Below are 20835 nucleotides of genomic sequence, written 5' to 3'. Positions count from 1 at the left end.
GGAGCTGACGGAATCGCTGCCGAACTATTTAAAGCAGCAGGCGATGACTTGGTAGGAAGCATGCACCAACTTATCTGCAAAATATGGCCGGAAGAAAGCATGCCCGATGAGTGGAATTTCAGCATAGTTTGCCCGATATATAATAAAGGAGACCATCTAAACTGCGACAACTACAGAGGCATCAGTCTCCTTAACATTGCATATAAAATGTTCTCTGCCGTATTATGTGAATGTCTGAAGCCGTTCGTCAACAACCTGATAAGTCCTTATCAGAGTGGCTTCAGACCAGGAAAGTCCACTCGACTCAATATTCAAACTACGGTAGATCTTGGAAAAAACCCAGGAGGTTCAAATCGGTACCCATCATCTCTTTATCGATTTTAAAGCCTCCTATGACAGCATCTATAGGGAACAGCTCTACAGAGCAATGTCTAGTTTTGGCATTCCTGTCAAATTTATCCTATTGTGCAGAATGACGATGGAGAATGCACGCTGCTCTATCAAGGTCGGAAAAGATCCCATCGATGAATTTGCTGTCAAAAAAGGTTTTGGCGATGCACTGTCATGCGACTTCTTCAATATCATTCCGGGAAGAATTGTGCAAAACTCAACCGTCAACACTAGAGGCACAATCTTCCAAAGATCCATCCAATTACTCGGATACCAAGATGATATTGACATAATTGGAAGACCAAAGCGTGATGTCAGTGGAGCGTTTTTGAGCATTGCGAAAGAAGCGAAGAAGATGGGTTTAGTGGTCAATGAGGGCAAGACCAAGTATATGCTGTCATCAAAAAAGGACAACGAACAACGAGGTCTTGGCAAAAACGTCACCATGGACAGCTATAATTTTGAGGTAGTTAAGGACTTTGTCTACCTAGGAACCGCTATTAATACAGACAACGACACCAGCGCTGAAATCAAACTAAGAATAACTCTTGCAAATCGCTGCTTCTTTGGACTTAGAAGGCAATTGAGTAGTAAAGTCCTTTTTCGAGCATCTAAAAACACCATCTACATAGAAGACGCTCATCATCCCGGATCTCATTTATGGCGCTGAGGCTTGGACCCTGTCAAAGAAAGATGAGAGCGTGTTATGATGCATTGATTGAAAAATTCTTCGGGTGATTTTTGGATGGAGAATGGAGGAGAAAATATAACGACGAACTGTACGGGCTGTACAGCGACACTGACCTAGTATACAGAATTAAATTCCAACGGCTTAGATGGCTAGGTCATGTAGAGCTAATGGACAGCAACGCTCCAGCCCGGAAGGTCTTCGAATCCAATCTCGACTCAGGTGGGGGAAGACCTCAACCAACTTGGCGTGCGAAACTGGAGACAGCTAGCTGGGGACCGAGCTGGCTGGAGACGAATGTTGGTTGAGGCCCAAGTCCGACCCAGACTGAAGCGCTACCTTAAGTTAAGTTCAATTAACCACAATTGGGAACAATATTCCCAGATTTCGTCGGAAGTTCATGAAAGTGTTAAAAAATGTCAAGGGATTTTTTCGATTTCTTTATTAAAGATCTATTGTTATCGTTTTCGTATTCCATTTTACCCAGGCCTCGTTCAACATGCTTTTCCACTTTTTTTCGGTAGTTGCCCGACGCTATTCTTTGCTCATCCAAGGCTCCAGGCGTCCAGGTCCACGCCATCCTTCCAGCAGAGGCATGATTTTCCAAGCTTTCTTCTACCATAAATTATTTTGCAAACGTTCATGCGTGCTACGTTACTAGCCCATGAAGATTTACCAAGCTTTCTCTTTGTGGTTCTATTAGATCCAAGTTACATTTCGTATAACTCATTATTATACCTCCTCTGGAATTCTCTTTCCTCACAAATGGGGCTTAATATTATCTCGAACGGTGATAAGGGATTAAGGTCATTGACTAAGCACCTGAGTCTCGAATCTATAGGTCGGAATAGGTAGGACCATAGTCTTATACAGCGCAGCAGTTAGGAATTTATAGTGAGATTTTCAAATTTAAAGAGTCTTGACAAGCTATAGTTAGTTCTGTTGGCTGTAAGCTACTATTGACTTGGATCACTTCAAATTATTATTTTTGGAGTTGGACTTCCAACGTTTCTAGTAGACGAAGCCACCATGAACTTTGTTTTTCCCTCATGCCGCTGGCTTGATTTGGATTAATGAGTTTTGTGTATAGCTTATTGGCTTCATGATAAGATGTCAATGTCATCTGCTTAAGTCGGTTGCTATATGGACAATCGTCAATAATACAAGTATGCTTTAGAGTCTCAAACTATCTTGTGTAGTACCAGATTGAAGAGGAGGCAGATCAGTTTGCCGAAGCCTATGAAAGATATTGACAGGCCTCGATAATAATCCAGAAACCTTTAATCGGCTTGAAACGTTGGTCTTGGCTGCTTGGTGAATTAACTTAGTTTCAAATTCTCAACATAAAGACTCTTTTAATTTTAATTTCAAACAATCTCTTGAAATCAATATATTGAGTCAATATCAATAAAATAATACAACTTTCAATAAGCTGACCACACTGTTTATTTGTTCGCTATTTGTTTGTTTGTTTATGTTATTAGAAACAAAATAACATCAAACATAATAATCCAGTTCAAGAAAACTGTCATCGCTGCTGTCCCTCGCCTGCCAAAAATAATTTCACCAAATATTTCAAAAATACCCAAGTACATAAAAATAAATCCAACATTTCCTACAAAGTTTCATATTCTTGAATCTTGAGTCATACCATCCCGCACATACTATGTACGAACCGGTCGTGTGTCGGCAAAAATCCAGATAAAGATCGATAAGTATCTATCGATCTTACTTACTGCTAGACTGACTGGTGGGATGATGGCGTATATATTCATAGGACCACTTGCGTATTTAATTGCGCCCCTCTGAGTCTCTATATCTCCTCAAAATATGTATTTTATACAAGCGGATGGACCGTGTAGTTAAGCTACCTACAATCTCTCTCTGATTCACATGTGCCAATCTTCTGGTCAACGCACTTATAACGTCGAAAAAGATCATAGCACGCGCACGAGCAGAATCCCAGAGACCAGTCAAAGCACATCCTATCCACTTTGGAACATCAGCTTCAAGTATAGGTACACACTACACATCGGGACGGCTACGGCTACAATAATAAGCTATATAGACGCTATAGCTAACTTAACTCATTATGTCACTGAAGAGATTAAGAAAAATGAAATTCTGCCAACACAGCCTACGTTTTGGAATTTCCTTAAAGATTTACGCATTTTGTTTTTAACTGAATTTCTGGCTTCCTTCCATTATGCAATGAAGTCTTGGGCGAGCTTAGAGTTTTAAGTTGACTTATTAATAGCGAACGTTTTGCATTCTTGTAGTTTGTTATTAGCAGCAACCGGCATGGAATGGGCATGCAGGTCGTCGTCGCCAGTCTGCCTCTGCCTGTGGACGAAGCACACTGGAGTATTTGATAGAAAAAGTGTGCAAAAACTCATAAGTATAAATAATTAAAAATAATGCACCATTTTAATTTTTCGCTTTTGGAACTTGCAACAATTAAATACAATTGCTACGTGCTGTCAAAAGATATTAGTATTAGAACGCCTAATTAGACACACTTTTAAGTAGACAAATTGAAAGAAATGGAGCAAGCTATCCTAGTTTAAGGAATCACTCTGTCAAAATTAAGAACCAAATAGTTGGTAAAATATTACTGAAACATGTTGCTCGGGCGCTGTTGCATTGTGTCAAGTCATAACATCGACTTCAAAATTTATGAACCAGGTATTTCCCATTTGTTTATGCAATCTCAGGAAAACGGAATTTAACTTTTCATTTTTATAGGAACACCGCCAAAATTGAAAAAAAAACGCTAACTGTCCGTACATTGATGACTTAGGATGATCAACCAAGTAAGCTTGTTCGTTCACTTCATATGTACCTATGATGATTGAACCCTACTACAATTATAGTTAAAACAATATAAAACATTCGGTTTTTAATGTGTTCACCCTTATCTCAAAAATTATTCAAAGTTTTGTTTTCCTTTGCAAAATCTCTATACAAAAACAATTGACAGTTACTAATTAACATTTTTGCATAAGTGCATACGCTATAACTCCATTAATTTAAAAGGTTTTAACCAACTGACCAATTGACCGTGTCCGTGTCAATTCATTCCATAAGTTTCTTCTTTTCTTTCAAATAGGCCTTACCAAATTCTTTCTACAACCCTTTCATTGACAATCTGGAGGGCCTCAAGGTAGTCATCTAGGACCGCTACTCTTTATCTATGCTGTCAATGCTGCTCCCTTGTGTAACATCTTAAAGCACTTAGCTCATGTCGGATTTGACAGATAATTAGTTTTATCCTTCCGCTGAACGAATATGGTTGTTTATACGCTTGAACAACACTGGGAAATATTGCTTGCGATCGACTTAAAGAAGACACCGATTTTGCCAAAAACATCATCTTTTTAGCGGTTATGTAAGCAGGCAACATTGTCGTTTGGGGCACAAAAAAAACGCACGCATACATTGAAATGCCGATACATCCAAAACGAGTCACTATTTAATGAAGATTTTGGCCCAGTGGTATAATTGGGTTATTTTCAAGAAGTGGCCGTTACATTCAATGGCAATCGTTATCGGACCATGTTGAAAGAATTTTTGTTCACAAAAATTGAAGAGGATGATATAGGTAACATTTGGTTTCAACAGGACGGCGCTACGTATCACCCAGTCGAAGCTACACTCGATGTTTTAAGCCCATTTTCAAAAATTTATTTAGCGGACCCTATATTATATGCTGCTGAAAAAATTAATGGGCTTAACCTTATTAAATGTCAAGGTGACTTTCTCTAAAAAAGCTACTCCTAGTTCGACTGATAAAATATAAATCGCGTTCATAGTTTTAAACATCTTGGATTTCTTTTCAATTTTAATCTCGACTTTACGGACCATATTACTTCTATCGTTACTAAAGCAAACTCTATGTTAGGATTCGTCAAACACTGATCTTAAAAATGTTAGGATCCTTGTGTAACTCTCGCTCTTTACAACACTTTAGTACGCATGACCGATATGGGCGAGCTTTTTACAAGCTCCACAAGAAAACGATAGGATCTGTTCAACTTCATATGTCTTGCCTTATAAGGACCATGTTCTGATCCTTCCAACCTTTTTCTTTTGAACATCGAATGAAGCATTTTTAAATGAAAATTCTATCGCAACAAGTAAAATGGTAATTTTGAATAAACTAATAAAGCTCAAAAGATGATGAGTCTAATTTTAATCGAATGTAACTTCTTTCTATCTTTTCAAAATCACGGAATGGCTACTTTAACTTTAAACAATTTGCGAAATCCATTTAACATCTGTGCAATTATTGTTATAAGAGTTGTGGATGGAACGGTCTAGTCAACAGTGTTGGAAGTTCCAAATAATAGGTCCGTTTAAGAGTATTTGTTTGTTTATTTTCACGAACTGTCACGTTTTAGGCATGTTCGGATGTTCATTTTTTAATAAAAGGCAATTAAATATATAAGTTAGCTAAATGAAAAGAAAGGTTTAAAAATTTGGATTTGGATTAGTAAATTGCTTAATACTAAGCAAATTGCTAACTAGTAAATTGTTAAGCCCTTAACTGAGATTTGCTCTAGCTTATAAGATGTTGTATCTAACTGAGTATAATTATATCAAATATAAATGAAATGGATAAATTAAATATTTTATTTGTCGTTTGTATGTTATAGTTCGTTTTATAGCTTTTAATATCGCGAAATATAGTCTAACTCCAGAAGTTGTTCACAGTAGGTTCTTTTTTAACATAAAGTTTGATTGTAATTAGGAACCATATTGTAATGTGGTTATATGGGATCTTCCAATTACATATTCTTATATAATTTTCGAGTGGTTCTTATTTCACAGAAAAGTGTTCTAAATTTTATTATTAAGTTTTAAATGTTATCATCAACAATAGGTCTATCTTTTTCCACCAAATACCCCAACGTATATCTTCACCTCTTCGCTGTGGGATGTGTTTCTTTCATTTCAAGGAAGTCCAAAAGTGTTGCATTTTAAGTTGACTTCAACTTAGTTTAGCTATTTGTTTTCGAAGACATTTCGACAGGCTTTTTTGATCCACTATAATGGTGATCGATGGGGTGATTGCTCATAGTTCAGTGAGGGAATGGATTTCCCTCTTTAAAAAATAAAAGAAGTTAAACAAAAACAACCAAAATGCAACCATAATTACTTTCGTGTTTCTGTAATTATGTCAATTCATTGAAACTACTCGTAAAAGACAAAAGAGCAACAAACCTATTTTCCACGATTGTCGAACATACAATGCAATCTCTCTCAAGCCACATTGTATCTTGGTTTTGAGTGTTTCGGTCGCTATGGAGGTATAGCGGTATAGCGATACATAGTATTTAGATCGAGGAAAACTTAAAAAAATATACAACAAAAACCGTAATTATAGTTTTAAGTCGCGGATTGCATTCAAAATTTTCACAATGGCGGTCATTTGTTGGAGTGCTATGCATTTTGTTATTTGTTCCTGGCCTCGTGTATACATATATAAATTGTATCTATACGCAGAAAACAAATCTATGCGCTTTTTGTACATATTCAAGCTCAACACAAAGAGATATGGAATACAAATGATCTCGAGGCTTGCTGCTGGGTTTGTTGACAAAGGAGCTATTAGTTTGCATATATCTTATACAAGATGCATTATTTGAGAGGAGCATGCCACAAGCATGCAAGCCTGGTGGCAGATGCAACGTATATGGAGTCTCACTCTAGGCATTCACTGTCGTTGATTATTATGATGATGATTATTTGTCGGGAATCAAAACATTACTTAGAGAAATGGGATCGAGAGCATTTGGAATTCAACGCTAACCAAGAACACAAAATATTCATCAGTTTAATCTATGAGATGAGAGATGCACACGCAGCGCAGGGGCAAAGATTGAAGGAAGACTGACTTGAATTTTATATCTACAGTCTACACAACATGCTTTAATAAACATCGCTCTTGACACAAAAAGAATTAGGTTCGTGGTCAAGAATAATTACACATAAATTGATAAAGGAAAATAAAAATATTCGAAATGAGACTATGACTCAACTAGAAACCAAAGCAATATTTTATATGGAACTTTGATAATGTTAAGGGGGAATTCTAAAGCCTATGGATTGGTCATTTCAAGTGGTTTGAACTATATAGGTAGCTTGCGCTCCCAAGACTTCGATAAAGTTTTTGAATTAATTTATATATTCTTAGACAATATTGAGGAACTTTTGAATCAGAATATTTGAAATGTATTGAAAACCTAAATGAAGGAACTCTCACCAATATAAACACCAGTCAAAACCTTAGCGTTGGCAAATCATTTGACTAATGAGAAAATTAAAAACGTATACGAAATGAAAACAAAGTTTGAGAAAGTAACAATTCTTTTTATTTTATAGATCTTTTTGGCTTTAAAGCTGACGGCCTTTAAAGCACTCGTTCACAGTTAGCTTCTCATGGAGAGATAAACATTTAAAACTGCAGTGTTGCAGAAGAGGGGTATGACTAAGAATGTCGGCGAAAAAGCAGAAAGTGGGTACGTGATTATGATGAATGGGATCGGGTAAGAGGAAAATACATTTAAGAGAATAACATATTGAAGAAAAAAGTTTTCATGAAGAAGTTCAATGTTCGTGCCAAAATAAGTGTTACCAACTTTTATCATCCTCTTTTCTGTGAGAAATTTTTACAATATTTTATGATTTGATAGACTCAAGTTCAAGGCTTTAAAAGACTACAATTAAGTGATGTTCGAATCTTTTGCGTTGTTAAAAAGAAATTCTAAATTTCAAACCCTACTAACGGATAAGAAAGTTTGAAAAAAAAACCAAGGGAAGAACAATAGGAATTCTACAAATTGTTTTCGAAATAATGATTTTTGTAAGAAATAAGGACAATACTCAATATTCAACCAAATTAAAAGAGTCTGAATAAGAAAAAGGCACTTAATAAAACTGAAGTTTGAAGACAAAGCTTTAAACAAGATACAACTTTAGCCAGAGATGAATATAATGACTCAACAGTAATAGTTTTAGAAATCAAGAAAAACATATTATGGTCGGAAGAAATCATGCCCGATAAATGGAACTGCAGTATTGTTTGCTCAATCCTGAAAAAAAGAAACCCTCTAAACTGGACCAACTATAGAGGAATTGGTCTACTTAACGTCGCTTACAAAATCTTTTCTGCCGTAATATGTGAACGTCTAAAGCACATCGTCATGAACCTAATAGGTCCTTATCAGTGTGGTTTTAGACCAGGAAAGTCCACAGTCGATCAAATATTCACATTACGGCAGAACCTAGGAAAAACCCAAGAACACCAAATCGACCACCACCATCTTTTCATCGCGTATGGCAGCATCTACAGAGACGAGCTGTATAAAACCACATAATATATAATATACAATATATATAAACAACTTAACAGAACCTTTCGATTTAAAAAAGGTTTTAGCGCGTCATGCGATTTTCATAACATCGGCTTTGAATGAATAATGCAGAGCTCACACGTAAACACTAAAGGCACTATCTTTCAAAAGTCTGTCCAATTACTAGCATATGCTGATGACATGGACATAATCGGAAGAATGGGCCTTTTGTGAGTATTGAGGCAGAATTGGAAAAAATGGGTTTAACGGTTTATGAGGGAAAGTACATGCTGTATTCAAGTACAGTGACGTAGACTTAGCCAGAAGGGCAAAAGTCCAACGACTTAGATGGGTGGGTCACGTAGAGCGCATGGAAACCAATGCTCCGACCCGGAAAGTCTTCGAATCCACACCCACAGGACATCGCAGTAGAGGAAGACCGCCAATCAGTTGGCACGCTCAAATGGAAAGTGACCTCACCCAACTCGGAACGTGTAACTGGAGACATCTAGCTAGGGACCAAGCTATATGGAGAAGGTTGTTGGGTGGGCCTTAATTTACACAGGACTGTAGCGCCACCTTATTTTTGATAGAAGTAATGGAATAAGCAAGAAAAAAAAGAAACATTTAAGTCATAAAAATGACCAAGGACAACTTTTTCACCACGTTAAAGCTCTAAGTTGAAAAAACACTTTTCTACGAAAGGACCAAAAGTTAACTGGCTCAAGATTCTTGAACTCTAATATTTAAAAACTAAACCCTTTTACTTCTAAAATATTCAATAAAAGAAACATACTAAGGGGCAATATTTCAAAGTGGATGCTAGTTTTTCAATTTGGCAAACAAGCCCACAAGTATCACCACATTAAAACTTAAAGGAGTAATTTAGAAGGTTTATTAATGAAATTTAGACACATTTAGAATTAGAAGACAAAAATGCAACATTTTCTCAATATTTTATGCAAATTTGTTTCTGGTCAGCACTGAACTTTAATTTATAGAAAAAGAAACTTTACAACAAATAGGGAAAGAATCTAATGATTTTAAAGTGCTAAACAAAAATTATAACGTTTTGACTAACTGCAAGTGAGATTTCTAAAGAAAAAACAATTTCCATTTTCGAATGATTTCACACATCAAATTCAAGTTCAACAATTTGATAATGCTTATAAGAAATAAAGCTTCACTGACCAAGTGAAGTGTTCAAAAATGCAATAGTGTTTTAATGCAATAGTGTTTTAATGCAATAGTGTTTTACTCCGGAAAATCAAACATAAATAAGTTCAACTTCTAACTTCTGGTAACCAAAGAACTCCAAATTCAATTCTAATTACCACCAACTTTTCTTTTGATATTTATTTAGAAGAGAAAATGTGTGAACCGATCATTAAGCTCTATAAAGATGCCTTTCACCGAAAAGCACACGCCAATTAGATAGAAGTTAACGCTTTATAATGACTTGACCTAAAGCACTACTCAAATTTGAAAAACAGAGTACCATTAAAGTTTTTTGATCTCAATTCTCAACCTAATTAAATTATAAGGCCAACATAGAACTTATCATGATCACAAAAAAATATAAGAAATAGAAAAGATATGTTTCAAGTTTTTTTACTCCAGGTACGAAAATGCTAACCCTTGGGGGAACGTTTAAATATTTAGGGTTTATAGAATATTTTAACTGTTAAATAGGTTACTTTCAAAGGTGAGTAACAGCAATTCAAACTTAATATTTCTTTTTTAAGTAACGATTATTTTTAAGACGTGTAGTTTTCCATCGGACAAAACTTTTTTCATAGTTGGTCTTTTTGACAGCTGTTACTTGATTTATGCTCAGTTTACATTACCATTGAAAAATCAATAAACTAACTCCTAAACAACATTTGAAAATCGTGCAAATTTATTACTAAAATATTGGTTTGATTTGAGCGACGCATATCGCGCTGTTTAAATCGCTCAGTAGAATCGGTAAATCGAGCAACCATTATTCGTTTTCACACTACGTGACCTTTACTTTAGTAAATACTGAGCATTCTCAGATACGCCGTACAGTGCGCACCTGAGGCGCTATTGCTACTGTGAAGCAGAGTGTCAAAGAAGAGACGATAGAGTCCATTCGGCATCGAATGCAAGAATTGAAACTCTTGAAAAGATTTTGCAGGCTCAAAAAATGAACTGAAGCTGAACAACCTTCCAGTGCATCGCACCTTCGGTCTTCGGTGTATGGGTCCCAAACGAGATGACCACCGATTCGATTTTCACAAGAAGATGTTAATTTGTATTTGAATGGGTACGTCAATAACCAAAATTGTGGTATTTGGAATGATCATAGTCCACAAGCAATATTTGAGACACCTCAAAAAGTTACTGTTTGATATGATTTTTGAGCATAGGGAATCTTAATCATTGGCCTAATTTCATAAAAATTAAGCCGGCCATAAATTTACAGTGAATGGGGAACCCTATAAATAAAAAAGAGGCTGGGACGCAACCCACACTGATTACTTCCTATCCCGTCTGTCGATTTGTCTTGTTTAAAAGTATGTAAGTTTTTGTGTTGAGTTACAAAAGTTGTCAGTTTAATTATTATTAAAATTTTAAAATTACCAACAATGTTTTTCATATAAAGAAATAGTTTAGTTTGAAAATCTAGTTTTGATGCATAGATTTTTAGTCGAAAACAAATGTTAACCAATTTTAGTAGCATATCTTAAATTTTTACAAATTGGATGAATAAAATTAATTTGAGAGATATCAAGAACCGAACATCAATTTTTACCAAATTTGCGTACTCTTTTTTGTAGATTTTATTTTTTTATGAAAAAACGGACTGTTGGATTCTTATAAAAAAAATTCTGAATATCGAAAACAATATTTTCTGTGAAATACAAAAGATTGAAGACAATGGCGCAAAATTTTAAACAACCTATTATTAAGGCCTTAGCACGATACTAGTTAACAATTTACTATATACATAGTAATCTACTAACTTTTCACTAATTTTAAACACTTTTTATTGTTTTGCTAACTAGTATCATGCTAAAACCATTTTATTAAAAAAAAAAACATGAACACATCTAAATAATGACAGATTGTGGAGCAAACAAAACAAACATACCTTAATATTTTTGCAAATGTCAAAGTGACAACATTGAATTTTTATTTTCTTTTTTCATTTTGTTTTCATAGCTCGCCGTGGTTTATTTGTTTATTTATATTTTTTCGTTTTTCGGAATTAACTTGCAATTTATAAAAATTTGAAATAAAATAACAAGATGTTGCGATTGGCATTAACTGTGCCTTTGAGGCTTACACAACAAATTAAATCCGAACTTCAAAAAAATGCTGGCTTTGTGAAGAAACAATTTGTCCGTGAATTCTCTCGGGATTCACGTCCCGGAGTCACTAGAAGTCGTCTACAGCAAGGACAAACATTGAAAGAGAAGTTGATGGTACCTCCGGAAAGTTGTGCATGTTTACACGTTTGTTGACTAGTAATAGAAAAGTTTATTTACCAACATCAGATTGATGGACATTTCTTCCAAAAAAGTGTAACGTAACTAGAACTTGCAAATCTGGAGAAATAGGTAGCCCACGGTTTGTAATAGGGTCTTGGATGTCAAGATTTTCAACCAAGAACCGAACAGTTGTTTTATCAAATCTATACCTGGAGTAAAATTCACCATCGTCCAGCTCTTCAAGAGGATTTGCTCGAGTTTTAAAACTTTTAATTTTCCTACACAACACTGAATCCTTAAACATTTCAAAATCTTCTTCTTCCGAAAACATTTTAAATTAATTTACTTTTTATGATATGTACATATAAATAAATTTTATTTCACAATTTATCAATTTTAAAACGCTGTCACATTTGAGAAAAATGACAAGAAAAATCTGTATGACATAGATTTAATACGATACTAAAAAGATAAAGTAGCCATTTGGTGATTTTAACTTTAGTAAAATGTTAAGAAGATAGTACGATACTAAACTTGTTTAAAATTATCAAAATCCTTTTTTTAACCTAGTATCATACTAAAAATGATTTAACATCGTACTAAATCGTCTAAAATTTTGCGCCAATATTTTCAATTTTTAAAAAGCTATTTGAGTCGAAAGTAAATTTTTAGCAAGTTTTAGTATTGTTTTTTTTTTTGTGTAGGTTTTTAATTTTTTAAATAAAATTAGTAGCATGCAAAAATCTCAAATTTTTGTCGAAATCAATTGTTACCAACTTTTGTTATTTTTTTTTTTAAGTTTTTATTTTTTGTAAACAAAAACTGTCTATTCGATTTTTCTAAAATTTTACCGAATGTAGAAAACAATATTTCTTATAAGATAAAAAAAGTTTGAAGCCATAATCTTACGTTTTTGAAAAGATATTTGCGTCGAATTTAAATTTTTACCAACTTTGAGCACTGTTTTTTTAGGTTTTTATTTTTTATAAAAAAGAACTGTCAATTTTATTTTTCTCAAAATTTTACCCGATGATAATAACGTTGCACAAACTTGTTTTAGAGATGAAATCATTTCCTATTCGTAAAATTTTTGTGGTGACAAATTTGTATTTCAGTTTTTTTTTATTTATAAAAAAACCGTTACTTGGATTTTTTTTCCAAAAATATATTGGTTTGGCATCACGTCTCTAGTCTCAATTCACTGGTTTGTGAGATATTTAGGGTTAACCAAAATGTCCACCTTTATTAAACTGCTATGGTAAAAAAACCACAAACGCAATTTTCTTAAGAGCTCTTTCTGCATCTTTCTGCATTATTATCTGCATAACAAAATTCTTTTGAAGTCGATATCGTTACTGGTTCTTGAACTATGGACGACTAAAAAAACGTCGCGAAAGTACCTACGGACGTACGAACACACGCACGCACAGACATCTTTCCAAAAATCTTTTATTTCGACTCAAAGGACCTTGAAACGTCGATAACCATTAAAGTTTTTAATTCGACAAATCGGACCCATTACAATAAATTCCTATCGGAAGTTAATAAATAAATTGGGTGGTGCAACAGTCCTTTGAAAACTAGGATCTAGTGACTTACAACTCTAAACCATTCCTATCTGCGAGTACTATTGTCAGGGATGGAGGGGGCCTACACTTTAACGCCAAAGCCGAACGGCTTTTTTGAGAAAGCACTTTTCACGACTTTCAGAGGCAGTAGCCATGAACAAAACTTCAGATGACATAGGGAGGGATCGAACCCAATACCTCCGGCATGACAGTCCAACGCACTAACCATCATGCCACGGAGAACAATATAGTGTCTGCGTTACGGTGGGCCTGCTTCGAGGTTGCTTTGAATAAAATTTTTATTATTTCATCCCTCCAAAGAGCAAATATTTTGTTTGTTGACATTTTTTTACAGCTGTTAAGCTGTCAGACAAAGCAAATGTTCAGATAATTGAACTAGAGCTTTCGTTTGGAGTCACATTACGTTATTTTCCTTACGATTGTTAAACGAAACGCGAGGTCAAAGCTCCATTGTGATAGCATGCATTGAATTTCTATGGCTGACCTCGTAAACGTCAGGCAAAGCCAAGACTGAAGCGTGTTTGTGATTCAGCCATCAATTTATAGAAGACGTGGTAGACTTATGGCGGGGCCTCCAAAGACAAATTTGTGTTGTGTTTTGTGAAGTAGCTTGTCTATACACAGATTGACACCTTGAAAGAGAATATTCGGACCGTGTTTATTGACATATGACCCCAATTGCTGGAAAAAAAAAAGTCGAACATAGGATCTTTCGATTGGAATTTATTGAAGCAATCCGCGGTAACCATTTTAAATCATAATGACAAACCCTTATATACTTTTTTAGGCATATATTAAAGCCAAAACATTGAATTATATTCGTTTTATTTCTTTGAAACAAAACAACAACTTTTATAAAAAGGCATTTACTATTTTACCAGAATAAAGATTTTTCAAAGTTTTTTTTGAAGCTTTGATACTGACACCGGAAAGAACAATGAAGCAGGCATTTTATCTGCCACCTGCCTACTAGAAAATTTGTATTCATTAAGATTTGTAATTGTTTATAGTTATTTAGTTGTAATACCACAATTTGTAAACAAAACTCTTCAAAAAATACAAGAAGTAGATAAAAGTTAATTTCCCACAACCAAATATCTACTCACACGTTAATTAATTATAAAAATAAACACTCAAAGCAATAAATTAGTTCAGTTAGTACCTAATGTCTGTCTACATTGTCGGTTTTATTCATCGAAAATCCAAGAGAACGTAAACAGAGAATTTCTCATCATATCCAACCCACCCACGTTAAAGCTAGGTATAGGTATAGGTATACCTCTTTGAGATGACAACAATTCTTAATTTCCCGAGAAAAATACCTTCGATATTTTTCATAGTCCAGTGAACTTGATGATTCATCGTATAAGAACTTCCCAACATAACCGTTTATCCTTATTCGAAACAAAGAAACTGTTGTTTTATGATCATTGACCAACTTACTCACCTCAAGTTTGCCAAATTCAAAAACTTCTCGAAGAGACTCCGTCCTATGTTGGACGTGGTAGCGGTGGTCATCGTTTTTCCACACCAGATGTCAACGACGACGACGGTAGCAGCAGAAAATCCATACAGGTTCCAAATTTGGCAGCAATAAAGCACACTTCGTCTTCACGTCCACGACTCACGAGCAAAAACAAAACACCAACAAAAGAAAAGCTTCCAAAAATGGCCGAAAAATTTAAGTATTGAAAAACCACACTTGTGTTCGCTAAAAATAACTGCAAACCCTTAAATAAAAACTATTTGGCCGCATTGAATTTAGAACTTATTCCGAATAAAGGTATTTTGTTACCGCTGAGACATATTTTGCGTTCAAATGCCGGCCGCCGGCTTTTTCATTAGAAATGCGCTGCGCACTGAATCACTTCACTTCACTTCGCGAACCGAATCACACTCAATGCATCTTAAATTAAAATGTGCACCAAATATGCACAAACTCAGTGCGTGACTAAATTTTCAAAACCACAAATCTCGTATCAAAATCGCAAATCACACTTCAACTTCAACTAAAACAGAAAAAAACCTTTGAAGATAAACTCAGCGGGGCTTGAGAAACAGCTGCCTAACTTATTCAATTCAAGAAGTCGCGCACATAGAGATAGAGGGGTTTGAAGGGCGAAGTGATTAGATAAATAAAACTCACTCAAATAGCTTATCAATGTTGCCACAAAAGAGCACAATCGCCTTCTAAAAGCAACAACAAAACAGTTTTGATATCTCAATTATTTTCGAGTTGTGCGAAAAATTGGAAACGATTTACGAACAAAGATAAAACTTTTGCTAATGAGCTCTCAGAACTCGCACTCAACTCTCAGACTTAGTACACATTCCGCGACGCGTCCACGATGAATGTTAAAGAATGACTGACGGATTTAGCATTTTTTCGATCGAGCAGTGAGCCTGAGCACTGAGCAGAGCACCAACAACCACGAGACGACCGCGACGACGAGTAACTTTGAGGCGTTCGCGACAACGGAATGCAAACATAAAACGATCGTGTTGGGCCGGGCCGGTGGACGACGACGTTGCCGGTGGGGTGCGTTGTGTGGTGAATATCAGTGGAGACCAAGACGGAGTCCCCTAACTGCCTTTGAGAATGTCAAAATGGAAGAAATTGGAAGACGGACACAATGCTCAAGGCAGGGAAACCCCTGTGGATGGAGAAACTCCAAGCGAATTTTTGGGTGAATGGAACACAAGACAACATTTCTCATTCTCTGACAGAAGTCAAGAAGCTTGACTTTGATTCAGAAGAAGAAGTGTGGGGGAGGATCGAAACGACATCGAAGTTTAATGAAAAAGTTTGCTTGAACCTTGGCTCTTCTTACCTAAAGGCTGACGTAGAGCTAGAGAAGCGGAGATGAAGACTTGATGGGCTTTAATTTAAAGCAATTACGTGTTATGTGAATTTCCACTTGAGTACGTTCGGGGAGAAATGGGGGAATGTTTGTTTTCGTCGTCTTGGTCTATTGTCATGTCATATGTGTATAGGTACATGGAAGAGAAAAGACTGAAAGACAAAATAAAAAGGCTGCTAATGTAGCTGACACATGTAAAGAAAGGAACGACACGTTATATTTTTATGAGTAGTTTACGAGTCAAGTAAATGTCAAATATGACTTTCACGCTAAAGCAGCGCCAGCGACTAAGGCTAATACTACTATTTGTGTGTAGAAATATTATTATAATAATTATTGTATTAAAAATTCACACGCAATAAAATGTCAAGTCACTTCCATACAATAATGTTGTGTTTTTTAAGTTAGTTCATATCTTAAAACAAGGGTTCATCTTTTAGGCTTTGTGCTCTGTTGTGAATACTTCTGTTGTAGAAGAGTTAGTTAAGAAGTGTTAAAGTTTTGTCGAATTGAATAGGGTGTTTATTTTAGACGTTTGGTGTTCGAGAAGAAATAAAACGTAGGTAAGGGTTTGCAATTATATTTTAGAAATGATTCCAGCCGAGGTCAATTATTGGCCACTTTCTAAAGAAAATAGAGCAGTGTGTAAGAAAAAAAAATAACGCGCGGTATATTTGTTTGCAAAGCGTCAATCGTCTCAGACATGTCTGAGTAAACAAATGAGTGCACAAAGTGAGAATAAATCAAGTGACAGCTGTCAAAATGACCAACTCCGAAAAATTTATTGCCATATTCAAATATGGTAATCTAAAAAACACCCGTTTTATAAGAAAAAATGTTACAGCGGCGAAGCTAGAATACTTTTGACCAAAGTAAATATTTTAATTGGTCTTACCTTTTGTCTGAAGGAAACAAGAGCAGTTCATATAGTTAGAAAACTGAAGTTCAAATAAAGGGTGATTTTTTTGAGGTTAGGATTTTCAGGCATTAGTATTTGACAGATCACGCGAGATTTCAGACATGGTGTCAAAGAGAAAGATGCTCAGTATGCTTTGACATTTCATCATGAATAGACTTACTAACGAGCAACGCTTGCAAATCATTGAATTTTATTACCAAAATCAGTGTTCGGTTCGAAATGTGTTTCGCGCTTTACGTCCGATTTATGGTCTACATAATCGACCAAGTGAGCAAACAATTAATGCGATTGTGACCAAGTTTCGCACTCAGTTTACTTTATTGGACATTAAACCAACCACACGAATATGTACAGTGCGTACAGAAGAGAATATTGCGTCTGTTTCTGAGAGTGTTGCTGAAGACCGTGAAATGTCGATTCGTCGCCGTTCGCAGCAATTGGGTTTGTGTTATTCGACCACATGGAAGATTTTACGCAAAGATCTTGGTGTAAAACCAGCTCGTGCAAGAACTGAAGCCGAACGATCTGCCACAACGTCGAATTTTCAGTGAATGGGCCCTAGAAAAGTTGGCAGAAAATCCGCTTTTTTATCGACAAATTTTGTTCAGCGATGAGGCTCATTTCTGGTTGAATGGCTACGTAAATAAGCAAAATTGCCGCATTTGGAGTGAAGAGCAACCAGAAGCCGTTCAAGAACTGCCCATGCATCCCGAAAAATGCACTGTTTGGTGTGGTTTGTACGCTGGTGGAATCATTGGACCGTATTTTTTCAAAGATGCTGTTGGACGCAACGTTACCGTGAATGGCGATCGCTATCGGTTAATGCTAACAAACTTTTTGTTGCCAAAAATGGAAGAACTGAACTTGGTTGACATGTGGTTTCAACAAGATGGCGCTACATGCCACACAGCTCGCGATTCTATGGCCATTTTGAGGGAAAACTTCGGAGAACAATTCATCTCAAGGAATGGACCGGTAAGTTGGCCACCAAGATCATGCGATTTGACGCCTTTAGACTATTTTTTGTGGGGCTACGTCAAGTCTAAAGTTTACACAAATAAGCCAGCAACTATTGCAGCTTTGGAAGACAACATTTCCGAAGAAATCCGGGCTATTCCGGCCGAAATGCTCGAAAAAGTTACCCAAAATTGGACTTTCCGAATGGACCACCTAAGACGCAGCCGCGGTCAACATTTAAATGAAATTATCTTCAAAAAGTAAATGTCATGGACCAATCTAACGTTTCAAATAAAGAATCGATGAGATTTTGCAAATTTTATGCGTTTTTTTTTTTTAAAGTTCTCAAGCTCTTAAAAAATCATAGTTTACTTCGGATGTTATTTCGTATCATCAGCAATATTTTGATTTATTACTTGTCAATATTTATTATTGTTACAATACTCTTTATTATCTTTTTGCATTAGGTTTTAGAATTTAAATTTATTTGTTTAAGAATTACTTGCAATTTTATTCATAACAATTATTTCTCCATTTCTTCGCTATATATCAAATCATCGATGTTGTTATAATAATTTGTAAATTTTGTGTTGTAAATATGTATTTTGTTCTAACATAAGATAAAATCGTATAATTTCCAAGAAGTTTGTTTGGATCTTTCTTGGACACGATATTTACCAGTTGAAAGTTTTCTTTAAGCGTTGCAACAATTTTTGGGTATTCGGTTTTCTAAAAATAAATTGATATTAAACTTTGTCTTTTTCGGCATATCTTTAATTTCGGCTCCTATTATAGAAAGCGAATAGAACTTTCTTCTAAAAGCGAATTCTATTTGAATAATCACTTCAGAAACACATTTTTTGTAAAAAAGGTGTTGTTCTATTTGAACGTCGTAATTAACATACATGTCTCAACTTCACCATGATATTGTATTTCTCAAATTCTCACTTTAAGTTTAATGTTCTATTCTCTTTCCGTTATAAGATCCCTTATTACTTGTATACAAATTAGTTTTTTGAATACAGAACTTGGCTCCATTTTTAACATTTCACGCCTTTTGAATTTTAAATATTAAATTTTCGAAATTTGTGTGTGCTTGTTGAGCTTGAGCTTCACAGCTCTAAAACATTTCACAATTTAATTGTCAACTGATAAAATATGTCAGTGAATACCACGCCTCCTTGGAGTATACAGAAATGCAGACTTTGAATGTTTGTTTTCGAATATACAACGACCTCTTTCACTTAACTTAATTTCATTATTTTACAAGAATCAGAAGTATTCGTAGTAAATAATAAATACATGCAAAGTGGGCGTGCACTACGCCTCCTGATTAGTAGCACATATCAAAGCCTTCCACTTAACTTTTATTGCTCTACAAAACTTTGAAGTTGAAAGTTGCATGTATGCTTTTCTTATGAGAAAAAAGTTCGATATTACGCCATTAAAATTGAAAACCACAATTGTGTTACTTTCTATGGACCATAAGGCCAACCTTTGCACTAAAGTTTGGAATTCTATGTTGCAGGGAAGTACTTCAGTTTGGTCCAGTTCGGACACAGCCCTACTGAACCGAAGGAGCTCTGCTCCGCCTTGTGCCATGACGTCCCGATTGTACTGCAGGAGTCGCCTATCCACGGTTCGTCGTGTGACGTGGTAGATTAGCGGAACTACCAATCTATCCTATATCAGACCGCATCTATCTAAAAAGAGGAATGCCTCTGGTGGAATGAAGCCACTCAAGCGTGCACTTTCAAAATACTCGTCGTTCGGATAGAACGCCCCGAAAATTAAATTGTTCGTCGAAGACACAGCTCTTGCAATGTGACCTCGAACGAGTTTTATTACGAGGTTGTCAATTCTGTTGATCCGAGACCCGTTGTATAGAACCTCGTTGGAATAGTAATGCATGTAAGAAGATTCGGCTGTTCGATATAAGCCGGTGCAGCGTCGTAAGCACTGCCGCTCGAAAACCCGAGACTTCTCCATCTGGGAAGGGGCAACGTTGAACCGTTTCGTCAGAAGGAAGGCACCTCTGGCCCTGGTCAGAGCAGCATTTATATGTCTGTCGAAATAGAAATACTGACCTAACTGGATACCAAGGTACTTCACTTCACTTTTGCTCGCTAATGGCTGCCCATTACAGAATTGTCCGGAACAGAATTGTCTCCAACTTCTGGACCTTTATTTTCAGTTTCCAGTAGTCGCAATATCGCTGAATCTTGTCGAAATCACGCTGCAAGAGAATTCTAATAACCTCAACATTTCGGACCGTTCTGTACGCAATTAGAGCGTCGGCGTACACAATTGCCATTGTTAGACTACCTGTCAGATCGCTGGTGTAAATGCTGAAGAGAATCCGCGAATTCACCGCTCCCTGTTGAAGACCATTTTTAATTGAGAATGTTGTGGCAGAAGTTACATCGCCACTTTTGACAACAAACTTTCTACCGTTAAGCACATCATAAAATCATAAAGTATATACAACAATGGCTTGCTTATGCCAAGCCTTCTCAGTATTATGTAAGGACCCTCTAACCATACGGTGTCAAAGGCCTTTTCCAAATCAACCAGAACAGCACCTGTGCATTGTTGTTTTGATTTATTCCATTGGATAT

The 20835-nt window shown here is 35.8% G+C and overlaps 1 protein-coding gene across 4 annotated transcripts in view; it reads right to left on the bottom strand.

The window, feature by feature from the left end:
• LOC129940117 (protein sprint) overlaps window positions 1–20835 on the bottom strand; it is a 534823-nt gene that overhangs the window by 189678 nt on the left and 324310 nt on the right. Inside the window, exon 1 of one of the 4 annotated variants that reach the window (XM_056048367.1) lies at window positions 14928–15840. The exons of the other annotated variants lie outside the window; for them this stretch is intronic. Within the exon in view, the coding sequence (XP_055904342.1) occupies window positions 14928–14998 (71 nt within the window). The 5' untranslated portion in view covers window positions 14999–15840. Of the gene's footprint in view, window positions 1–14927; window positions 15841–20835 lie in introns of those variants that run through there. 4 annotated transcript variants of the gene reach the window in all.

The sequence above is a fragment of the Eupeodes corollae genome, chromosome 1, assembly GCF_945859685.1.
Source record: "Eupeodes corollae chromosome 1, idEupCoro1.1, whole genome shotgun sequence".
In the NCBI taxonomy this organism is placed as follows: Eukaryota; Metazoa; Arthropoda; class Insecta; order Diptera; family Syrphidae; genus Eupeodes; species Eupeodes corollae.
This window is presented reverse-complemented; position numbering and strand designations above follow the sequence as displayed.